This window comes from Enhydra lutris, unplaced genomic scaffold, assembly GCF_002288905.1.
Source record: "Enhydra lutris kenyoni isolate GAN:26980312 unplaced genomic scaffold, ASM228890v2 scaffoldscaffold61, whole genome shotgun sequence".
Taxonomy (NCBI): domain Eukaryota; kingdom Metazoa; phylum Chordata; class Mammalia; order Carnivora; family Mustelidae; genus Enhydra; species Enhydra lutris.
In genome coordinates, this window is record NW_019154145.1 from 6211473 (window position 1) to 6223905 (window position 12433).

Genomic DNA, 12433 nt, shown 5'->3' on the forward strand with positions numbered 1-12433 from the left:
GTTGTTCTCACGATTCCAAAATTCAGCGTGTAAACGTCCATGCCTTCTGACGCTCCGACGCGTGGTTATGGTTAAGAGAGTGAAACTGCCCACTTCTTTCCCACTGAATTGAAATAAGAGAGAACATTCATCAAAGTCCCTCACGAGCTTTAAGAACACGTACTTTCCAACTCGACCCATTTTTATTTATGACACGCCCATTCCATCCGTCCTGCGAAAACCAGGAAATAGTCAGTATCGACTCTTAGAGCAACTACTGATTATGAACGAAACACTGAGTGCCGGGAGAACTCTCAGCAGCCTGCCCAAAGAACAGTCAGAATTCTAACAGGAAAACCCAAAAGTGAGGGAAGAAGGTAACATTTTGAAAAATGCAGATGAATGACGAGATCTCGTCAACAGCCTTTTACAGAGAGTAGCTGTTCAATAATGTTTAACGAACTAGTAAATTATTAATTAAAACTGTATCGGGGGGCACCTGGGTGGCTCAGTGGGTTAAGCCTCTGCCTTTGGCTTGGGTCATGATCTCGGGGTTCTGGGATCAAGCCCCACATCAGGCTCTCTGCTCGGCGGGGAGCCTGCTTCTCCCTCTCTCTCTGCCTGCCTCTCTGCTTACTTGTGATCTCTGTCAAATAAATTAAAAAAAAAGAAACTGTATCGGGATTGGTAGCCTCTCTACGTTTTCTATCGTAGTATTCCCGGTTCTGAACAGTAAGTCTGTATATCCAGTAACCCACAACTATATTAACTCAAAATATTTTACATCAATGAGTTAAATACACCTAAACAAATCACACATTTGACAGGATTTCTGGCTGCTGCCATGGAGTCTGGTTGAATGGATTTAACACTGATCACAAAAGACGCAGTCCTTGCCCTCCTGAAGCTTCAGTTAGGCAAGAAGGCATGGACAGTCTGGCTAAATCAGCTAAAGAAGAAACACCACCTTAACAAAGCAGTGGCTCTCCAAGGTTGTCTACACTGACCAGCTCTGCCCTTAGCTTTCTAACCCCGCCTAGTACTCAACAGCCACGGGCAAGGATTTTCAGCCTCCAATAAGAACAACAGGAACCAAAGCAACATGGAGGGAACAAGTTTTCAGGGAAAAAAGAGAAGACTTTCAAAAATCAGTAATTCCAACAAGACAAACTCATGCGTCCCTATGGTAAGAAGAGGACGCTGCGAACAGAATTCAGCAAAAACACACCGAAAACGCAACCGCACAAGTAAGTTCAGAAAACGTCTCATAGTGGTGCCAACAGACAAGGAAATGAAAAGCAGAACCGAAAGAGAGTTTGAAAAAAAAAAAAAAAAGTAAAAAACCAGTCTAGGAATAGCACGTCCACATACTCACTGATCAAGAAAGTGATGGTGGAAGCCATCATTTAAAAAAAGAAACACCCCCAAATTAAAGGCATGAGCTACAGACACCGGAGTGGTCAGTACTGTGGAAGAAAACTGATGTCCAACCACAGCCATCCACTGCCAACCCGCAGAACAATGGAGGAAGATGCGAGAGTCTGGAGAAGGGAGGGGAAAATGTGGAGTGATACCTCCAAATTCTTGAGAAAAGTGACAGCGAGCCTAGAATTCTCTACCCAAACCATCAGTGAAGCATGAAGAGAGAACAAAGACAGTCTCACTCGCTCAACATGAGAAGGATCTTGGAGGCTGCCATCTTGAAGATGGCTTCTGCCTTGTACCATCTTCACGACCTGAGGGGAGAACACCAACGCAAGGCCGACAGAGACTGTGGCCAGTATTTGTCTCATTCTGATCAAATACCAAACAAGGTCCCAGTCCCTGCTCTAGGCCCAGCTGCCTGGAGCCGAGGAGTACACTTCACAGAAGATGGTGCCTACTCCTGGAACAGAGGAAGCTATGAAAGCAGAAAATAGCAGGAACCAACTGGTTCCTACCTGTATTTCTCAGGATGTCCAGTACTTGGGAGTTCAGGCTGCAGCTCCGGCAGACAGGTCAGCTCTGATAAACCCTAATTCTCTTAAGACCAGCTCATGACTTGGCTGACTCTAGTCAACTGAGGAAAAGCAAAGCCCGTTTATTACCCAAACATCACACAGCTATTTTCCCCTCCAAAGAGCGGGAAAAGGCCTCTTCATCTTTTTTTTCTAAGATTTTTTTTTCCTAAGTCATCTCTACACCCAGTGTGGGGCTCGAACCCACAACCCAGAGACCAAGAGTCAGATGTTCCACTGACGGAGCCAGCCAGGCGCCTCAGGAAATGGCCTCTTCTGAAATAACGAGGCTTATACCTGCTTCTTACATCGTGAAAAGCAAATACACAACACCTTGGAGGACAGACACCGGCCGTAACAGTACAAAGAGAAGCAGGGAGTTGATCCCCACAAAAGTGAGGGTGCGGGGTCCCCTCACAGGGGCAAGAGAGCATGTCAGGGAGGGACACGCTTCTGGGGGCAACTCCCAGGTCTAGACGAGAGGTACGAATTTATGCTTTCATCTGTCACTCGTCAAGCTCCTCACAGAATATCCTTCCAAAGAAAATCTATTTTTTCGAGAGTGAGGGACGTGATCTGGTGTACACACTTAAAATACTACGAAGGCCACCACAGAGAGAGTGGACCCCAACTGTCGGGGTCCCCGGCGGGGGGAGGGACGCACAGACACGGTGGAACTGAGTAGGTTATGGAAAACTAAAAGCTGGTTTGATTATTTTTATCATTTCCAGGGGAGGATGTTATCAGGAAAGCAAGAAAGGTAGGAAAGAAGGAAGGAGGGGCGCCTGGGTGGCTCAGTGGATTAAGCCGCTGCCTTCGGCTCAGGTCAGGATCTCAGGGTTCTGGGATCAAGCCCCACATTGAGCTCTCTGCTCAGCAGGGAGTCTGCTTCCTCCTCTCTCTCTGCCTGCCTCTCTGCCTACTTGTGATCTCTCTGTCTGTCAAATAAATAAATATAATCTTTAAAAAAAAAAAAGAAGGAAGGGAGGGAGGGAGGGAGGAAGGGAGAGAGGAGGAAAGAAGTATCGATTGGCCAGCCAAAAAAAAAAAAAAAATTCCCCAGACCTCGTGTCGTTGCCTGCGATCACTACCCCTAGCCACCCGTCCCATCTAGGCTGTTACTCAAATTCAGGAGGGTCAAACTGCTGTAAAAGTCACCTACTTGGTAACTTCAGAACATGATTTTATCCCTAGTTGCAAAAATCATCTTTTTAAGTCCAATTTTGCAAACAAGGACAGTGCAACTCAAGAAAGTTCACAATTTGCCGTGACGGGCTTCAATTCTGAGGGAGGCCTTCGGGGTAACTGAAATTCAGGAAGCCCATGTCTGCACCCAGACCCTAAACTCTTGCTCCCCGTGGCACATCACACCATTGGCATTTCAGTCCCCGTGGGGACAAATGGGGTGGAAACAGGCCCCCTCGGGCCTGGAAAGCCAATTTCCGCCAGCTGACAGCAACTCCGATTGAACGGCCCAAGGACTCGGGGTCCAGGGAGGCAGAGGACATTTCGGGACTCCCTCTGGCCCACAAAGATCATCCCTGCCCACGGCTTCCATCTACACACAAGTGTCAGGCATCATTTTCAAGTATTAAGAACCCGGTGATCTGTTTCAGCTGTGTTCCCCCCTTTCTGTTGGCGCCTCCCCAGGCCTACAGCCCATCACATACTCACCCCAGCTTCTCGGGCCATCCAGGAAACCGAACCATCAAGAGGAGCATCATTTTCTATTATTTTTACCAAACCAGTACCCGAAATAGACTTGCTACGTGTCCTGTTCCCTTCGTAAGGGGTGAGGGAGTGCAAAGGAGGTGTTCTTATTCTATAATAATACAACGTGCAGAAAAATGGTGAAGCCACGCATTCGTCAGGATCCTGTGATATGAGGAACTCGTGGACATGACAAAACAGAGCAAAAGCACAGAGAGAACATTTTAAACATGTGCAGTGCGAGTGGGCAGGTAGCTGTCCCAACAGCGGGAAACGACGGGCTGCAAGACCCTTTCCACGGGAGATCGGGGAGTGTGGAGAAGAGCACGAGTCGCCACGAGCCGACATCTTACCTTAAATACTTCCATCGGAAGAGGAAACTGGGCGGCATCAGCGAGAGATTTTTCCAGAGCACATTTCCACTCAGATGCCATCTTCAAAGGATAGATTTCTGTATCAACAGCAAACCACATAAGCGTTTAAGGACCAAAATGTTCTGCGGGGATGGTTCTCCCTTGAGTTTTATCTTCCGAGTTCTCAGAGTCGCTCAGCACCGTCGGCGACCGCGAGGATTCGCACCCCGCCCCATGAAAGGCCGCCTGCGGACGGGGTTTTCTGATGGGAAAGAGCAAGTTGAGACTCTGCGATCAGAAATGAAGAAGAAAGTTCATGGGGCCCTTCCGGGAACATGTGCGTGCATTCTGGGGGCTTCCATCAGTAATTTATTGTAATTTATAAACCACATCAGCCCCATCTTCAGTCGTCCGCGGCCCCAAACTCCAAGCATCACCTGGGAAGCAATATCCCCTGATGAAGAACTTATCAGCAGATAAACTTCTAAGCTAGAAACGACTCTCGTCTGGCATTTTCAGTGATCACGGCCTGTTTCTCACTAACTCTCTGAGCGCTCGTGGGCTAAAAATAGCCCGTGTAAGCCAGAAAATTATTAAAAGGTAAATTAAAATTTACCAACCAAGTTTAATATTTACACTTGAAATGTTGCTAACACGCCACATGTTGTCCATATTTCCCGCCCGACCCCCACCCGACCCAGGCGGTGGGGTGCAGGGAGAGGGGGGCGGGCAGAGGGATTGACGGAGGGAGGTTACTCTGGCTGAATGCAAAACGGAAAGAAAAAAAAATTGTGGGGCCTTGTTTCCATTGCCTGCTGTGACTGCAGGGGATTTTATGATCTGATCTCAGCGGATTTAAGACCTTATCAAAATAGGATTTGCAGAAGCACTCACTTGAAGGAGATATGTTTATACCTTCCCTTTATCAACCCAGGCTCTTTCAGACAGACAGTGGGGACATGAATATGAATTTAACCACAGTTAAAAGGCAACATTAAACCTCTGGGGCTATATTTTTAATTTCTTGCATGTCTGCTTTTCAGCACGCAGCCGTAGATTCTGATGCCCAAGGCTTCCAAACTCACCTTGAGCCTGAAGCTCCTATGTTTCAAGCAGTTTAGGGGTCTTTCCAGACCCCCGTAATTATGATACAGAGAGATGCTGCTGGAAGGAGTCAGGTAATCAAGGTGCGGCCCCCTGCCGCCCGTGGCCAGCTATGCAAAGTCCCGTAAAGGGTTATTCATGACAAGGGAGGCTCTACTGCGGATGTCGTCTATGATGCTTTTCAGACTTTTTTTTGCACTCTTCTACCTCGGGGGAGTTTTTTTCTTTTCCAATTTGGCATTTCTGTATCAGAACAAGAATGGCATGTGACTTCTCTTAGTAGTTTCTGACATATTTGGGGGAACCCAGTGAGGCCCCGGTTAACAGCTGTACAGAAAATGGATGAATGGTCCCTCCGACATGCACAGGGGGCAGGGGTGCCGAGGGAGAAATCGCTGATCACGGGGTCCCACAAAGGAGGGAAAGGGACCTGTTCACAAATTGTCCCAGGAGTATGGGGGGGGGGGTTTCGGCTCAGTGGCCCTGGACCAGAATCTCAGTGGAGGGCTTGAGGAGGCAAAGCCCTGTCACCCCGAGGGCAGCAGGTCACAAGAGCCTGGGCTCAGGAAAGAAACAATGCCCAAGAGCCTAGAGTTCCCAGGTAGGTGAGAACAAATTCACCTTCCCAGGAATCTGGAAGCTGTTCAACGGGGAGTTCAGCCTTGGCGTGGTAGCAAAAGGGGAAGCAAGCCACCAGAAAGGACGACGATTGCCAAGGACAAGACAGGAAAGATGGGTCAAGGCAGGAGAAGGTGCACAGAGCTGGTGCTGAATTCCCGCTGTCTGGGGACAGGGGAGCCCCTGAGACAAAGAGGAGGCCAAGAGAAGGGTGGTTCACGAAAACTACGCAAGACCAGAGCGAAAGCAAGACCAGCTGGCCAGAGCTGGAGCCCAACTCCCAGAACCGAGCCAGGTGACTCAGTGACATACAGAGCCCCGTAGGGACACTCGCTGCCCTTCCTGACACCTGTGTCTACAAGCACCTGGCAGGGCAGGCCTGGGGGTCCTCTGTATCATCCCCAAAAGGTGAGCCCCCATCCTCCAGGTGCCATCTCCCTCCCAGCAAACCAGAAGCTCGGGGCTACAGATGAACACTGCTGTCCCCCCAAAGTCATTAAGTTGAAATCCTAACCCCCAAAGTGATGCTTAGGAGCGGGGGACTTTGGGAGGTCATGAGCGGGGAGTCCCCATGATAGCATTACTGCCCTTACAAAGGAGAGGACAGAGAGTCCCCTCGCCCCCCACCATGTGAAGACACTGCAAGAAGGCGGCCGTGTGCGGCCCAGGAAGGCAGCCGGGCCCTCAGCAGACATCGGATCTGTGGGAGCCTGCATCTCAGATCTCCAGGCTCCACAGCTGCATGAGGGAGAAATGCCGCAGGTCAGAAGCCGCAAGGTCTGTGCTATCGATTCCCTGGAGCACCTGAGCAGACCAAGAAGCCCAGGTTCCACAGGATTTGGATCTCTGTCCTACAATCTTAAGATCCTCTGTCTTCTTTCTGGGGCCATAAAGCCCTGGTAATGAATGCAACCCCACGGCAAGGCCCCCCTCTCCTAGAAGGTGAAAATCAAATGCAGGTTTTTCAGGACACTCGGGCACCTGCAAAAGCTGAACACCTAACGTTTCCAATGAGCAGAGAACAACATTCCATGTGTGCGTTTCATTAGCCAGAGAGGCGCCTGGTTACACCGGCAAGTTTATGGACAATAAACAGTGCCATTAAAAGAACATAAACCATTTTCTTAAAATGATTGTGTTGTAGGTAATTTAATAGAGTGTATCATGTTGATTTCTGTTTGCGGGCAAGTAATAAGCAATTAAAATCGGCCCCGATCCGTCTTTAACTAGAAGCCTCGGTGAGCGTGGGGCGATCCCCCTCTGAGCGAGCATTTGGAGGGCTCTTGCAAAGGCGAGAGCTGCAGAGAGCAGGAGAGGGGCCTGAGACCACCAGCTCGCAGCCTCAGGCTAAATGAAGCCTGGAGGGGCGATCCCCTTTCTTCACGCACCCTACACCGACCACTCCCTCCTTCTCTCCCCGGTGAGCAAAGGCTGGTCTATGGTTGTTAACAGATGGTGGGAAGGCTATGAACAGAAATGTTTATGTCTCCCCACAAGTAATATGCTGAAGCTCTAAAGTCCAAAGGGATACTATCTAGAGATGGGGACTTTGGGGGGGTGGTAATCAGTGTTAGATGGGATCACAAGGGTGGGGTTCCCATCCTAGGATTAGTGTCCTTATAAAGAGACCCCAGACCTCTCGGTCTCTCTCTCCTCATGTGCACATGAAAGACACCATCCACCAAGCAGGAAGCGGGCTCTCCCCAGAACTCAACCCTAGTGACACCCTTATCTGAGTCTCCCATCCTCCAAAACTGTGACAAAATCACCTGTGTCGTCTGAACCCCCCATCATGGGTATTTCTTTACAGCCACCTGTGCTAACTGATATAGAATTCATTTCTGGACTGTTTCTTGACTAAGACATAGTTCACAAACTTCCTGACTCCAGGTACTATCTAAAAGAAAAAGAAATAGAAACAGGCAAAGAAAAAGAAAAAGGAAATGTTGACATAAAGATTGCAAAGGCAAAAAATAAAAAAAAATATATATACACACACACACATACATACATACACACATACATATGAAGAAGCATCTAGAGATGAGAAAAACTCAAAAAGTTTTGTGTCCTTAGTTTCTGCAAAAACATGTAAGACTCTACCTTGCTTTCCAAGCACCCAGAAATATGAAAGCAGGCGGGGTCTCTAAAAAACTCCTGACCTCAACGATCTACTTACATTTCTTAGGAAACCAAATATAACCATGAAACTCTGCTTACAGACTGAATACCCAGGAAACGCCCATCACTTGCGGAAACTTGGAGCTCTCAGCAGCACAGCAAATGCAGAGTTAGACCCATTTCACAGAGGAGGAAAGGCAAGGGACTGCCCAGGGCTCTGTAGCAAGGAACAGACGTGCAAGGAGAAGCAAACTTGGACCTCGGCTCCAAGTCCCTGTTTTCCCTACTCTGCCGGCTTCCTCTAGCTGGAGGCACAGGTGAACTCTTCTAGAGGAACAAAAATGATCAGGACGTGCACAGGCCACATTCCTGTGCACGGAGTAAGTCCCGGAGCTCTGCTGGGTGCTCACCAGCAGGGCATCTCTGCTTGATCGGACGCTGTCTTCAAAAGCTCCCCCTCCCCACATCAGGGGCAAAGCGGACAGCCCAGCCCTGGCCATGCTGGGGGCGTGTCTTCACTCCACGCCCTCCCCTCCAGGTTGGCTTCCAAAGCCCCATCCATCATTTGGCTCCTGGAAGGTGGACTTGGCTGGTTCCTGCCCTCCCTGCAGACATACCCAACCTTTTAGTCAGTCGATCCATTTGACAACTATTTGCTGAGCACCTACTCTGTGCCAGGCACCGGGGAAACCATAGAGACACAGACCCAGATGTTCAGTGTTCAAGGAGCCACTAAAACCTCCCTGGTGGGAACATCGCCTGGGGATGGGCCACACTACATCTAGAAGAACAGCACCCCGAAGATGGGGTACGCGGGGCATGCCAGTGGGTCACAAGGGAAGCCAGTGTGCCAGAAAATCCCGCCATGAGTGTAGTTTGCCTTCCGTTTGACGCGGAAGGAAAGGGGCTCCTCCACATCTGCCTGACTTTTTTAAAGCTGATTTAATTTATGAAAACATCGCCCTTCCTCTTCCCCCATTCTCTGTGCAACTCGCAATGTCAGGGTGGCGTCGGAGGAGAAGACTTGGGCTGAGAGCTCAGACCAGACGCCAGCGTTCTAGTTGCAGTTCTGCTTTGGTGGGGTGACCTCGAACCACACATCACTTGACCTCAAGGCTTCCGACTCACTAGTGTAAGACAAAAGGGCTGGAACGATGCCTGAAATCATGCCAGTGAGAAGTCTGAGCTGACGACTTCATCCTGCAGGTACAAGGCAAGATGGCTGAGATAGAACATTCTGCCTGATGCTTGCACCGTGCTGTCTTTCTTGCCTTCATTAAAGTTCCCTCAAGCAAAAAACAAACAAACAAACAAACAAAAGCAAAGAACAAAAACAAGAGTCTTCACTCTAGAGAACACACTGCGGGTCCCCAGCGGGGAGGTGGGTGGGGCAGGGGGACACAGGTGACGGGGATGGAGGAGTGCAGCTGTCGTGATGAGCACTGGGTGACGTTTGGAGAGCTGACTCACTGTCCTGTACATGTCTTGGTAAAGCCTGGACCACTAAGGACCTCAGCTACTGGCCCCCTTCCCTGATCACCTGACATCTCACCACTGCCTGCTCGCTCAGCATTCGTCACGGAAGCTGGAGTCGACCTACACCACCAGCACCCGCCTGCACTCCCTGCCACCGCCCTGGGAGCCCTGGATGAAAAGCCCTGACCTATGTTCTCCAATCTGGGCCAGAAATTAAAAGGCGCAGTGACCTTAAGCCTCTCTGGTGGATGGCATCAAAGCAGCCCCTTTTTTCTGAGGTTCTAAAAAAGAGCTACTTCCTATTTCCCATTTCTACCTCTCTTGGTACTGAATGGTTGGGAAAGATTGTGCCCTTTAAAAAGTAGGAAGATTAAGTAAACTGCAGGCAGAGCCGTGGTTTGTTTCTGTAATGGTGGCAGTCTATGAGGTCGCCCAGCCCAGCGGGCAGGCAGGCTAGGGGGTCGCAGGGCTTCCTCTCACAGTGCACCAGAAACATCTGTCCCCTCCGCCCCCACACCTCCAAATCTTCCTGTCCCACCACTTAACACCTGGGAGTAAGAACAACATCTAATATCTTTATGCAAGCATGAGATTTTATTCCCACCTATATTTCAGTTGAGGAAGGAGCACTACCATATAAGTTTTAAATGACTCTAGGTCTTGAAATTAGTTTACACAAACCCAAAGTAACAAGTATTATAATTATATATAATAATTATTATATATTACTGTCAATAACAGCCCAATTATGGAAACAGCCTGAGTGTCCACTGACAGATGAATGGATAAAGAAGAGGGTGGGGTGGGTATATGTAATGGAATATTACGCAGCCATCACAAAGGATGAATCTCGCCATTTGCAATGACATGAATGGAGCTAGAGAGTATAATGCTGAGCGAAGTAAGCCAGTCAGAGAAAGGCAAATACCGTGATTTCACTTGTGTGGAATTTTAAAAACAGAACAAATAAGCAAAAGGAAAACAAGAGAGAGAAACAGACCAAGAAACGAAGTCTTCATTCTAGAGAACACACTGTTGGTCACCAGTGGAGAGGTGGGTGGGGGGTGGGGGAGCACAGGGGATGGGGATGGAGGACGGCAGCTGTCGTGAGGAGCACCCACCATGGTACGGAAGTGCTGACTCCACTGTGGGCTTATCTAACCCTGCATGTCAACTAACCAGGATTTAAATAAAAACTTAAAAAAAAAAATAACAAAACACACAGGTCATAATCACAGCCCCATATGCTGTTCTGCAAAATGAGGCAAGAGAATCCAGTTTTCGTCTTGCAACTGCTTCATCTGAAGAACTGAAGGCCACATAGGGAATACACTTTTGCCTTTTACGTTCCTCTTCCCGTGCAAAACTCCTCTTGCCAACAATTTCAATGTTGGGAAAATGACTTCTTAATGATGAATACCTTCCAAGTTCTTTAAGGACACCCATGAATTCCCCCATGAAATGGACAATTCATGCCCAGAAAACTACTAAGACAAGTAAACACAATTTATTCTTATCTTATAAAGACATTAAATTATCTACAAAAGAGAAAGCACTCTCCTATGCAAATATTTCCCAAGTTTCTATGGTGACACTTTCCATTCTTGCTTTTGAGGATGAGTCCCATGACTTCACAGCAAAGGAACACTGAAGAGAACCTAAGAAGCCACTAATAATCCATCGCTTTGCTATAAATGTTCACACCGGCAAACATAGGGATCTCCTAAAATTTATAAAGCAATTAGATACTAAGCTAAGATTTATACACCCGACTTCCCACACAAAGTAAATTTCTCCTGCTAGGTTATGAATCCCAAGGCAAATTTGAGCTTAGATCTTTTCTCAACACTGACAGGCCCTTTGTTTGTCATCATAGTCCAAAATTACTCAGGGTATATAAATGGATTTCCTGGCTGCTTCTCAAAATGTTGACAACAATACTACTGATAAAATACCATGTTACGTGTCTATATGTCTGTCAAATTCAACAAATGCAAAATACATGACATACAGAACCAAGATTTTTTTCTTTTTCAATTAAAGCCGCTGAGTGACAGAAAGGAAAAATGTTAAGTCTTTGGTTTCATGTACTCGAGACAAGCACTGGCAACTAATAGGGGAGGAAAAAAATCTCTGGCAACTTTAACAAAGCATTTGGCTCTTCACTTCCGATATACCTGGTGAAATCCCAGCAATCTCTGGGAGAAATTAATATTTCTACCTTGGCATCTTTAATTCCATAAGGACCCAACTTTTTTTTTCCCCCTGAGGATACCTATCAAAAGGTTGGTAAGGCCAGTATGGGCAGCAGGAGGAATGGGAAGAAATGAGCAAAGGGCCTAGGAATTTGAACTACGGTATATTCCCCTCTCTCCAAGCTAGATGACCCTGGACAAGTAGCTTAATGTCAGTCTCAAATTTTCTCCGCTGGAAAAGGAAATATTCACACCACACACGTAGCTTCTTTTTGTAATCAAAACAAACAACACAGCAGATGTAAAATCACTTGGCACATAGTAAACATTCAAGAAGGTTAGTTTATAAACAAGATTTTGGCCCGGTGGGGTATGTCAGGAAGCATGATGCATTCTTCTATCCAATGAAGTCTGTGGAAAGTCATTTGACAGGGCATTTGGAGCTAATTAAAATCCATGATGTGCCAGAAAAAAAGTATGATGATCTTCTGTTTGCTATTTCCAGGTCAGGACAGATTATATAATGATAAGCATTTGGTTGGACAGTCGGATGGATGACTGGCTGGCTGGCTGAATAGCTAGTTAGACAGATGATGGGTGGATGGATGGATGGATAGATGGACGGATGGATGGGTGGGTGGATGATGGATGGATGGATGGGTGGGTGGATGGATGGATGAAGGATGGATGGATGGATGGATGGATGGGTGGGTGGGTGGATGGATGGATGGATGAAGGATGGGTGGCTGGATGGATGAGTGGGTGGATAAAGGATGGATAGGGGGCAAATGGGTGGGAGGCTGGGAGGTTGGAGGGATGGGTGAGTAGATGGATAGGTGGGTAAGCAGATGGGTGGTGGATGGGTAGATAGAGGGAAGTA

General features: G+C 47.8%; 1 protein-coding gene across 1 annotated transcript in view; it reads right to left on the reverse strand.

The window, feature by feature from the left end:
- The window catches only part of LOC111158607 (Scm like with four mbt domains 2), a 204817-nt gene that overhangs the window by 103359 nt on the left and 89025 nt on the right, over window positions 1-12433 (reverse strand). Inside the window, exon 8 of the mRNA XM_022520745.1 lies at window positions 4040-4137. Within this exon, the coding sequence (XP_022376453.1) occupies window positions 4040-4137 (98 nt within the window). The remainder of the gene's footprint in view (window positions 1-4039; window positions 4138-12433) is intronic.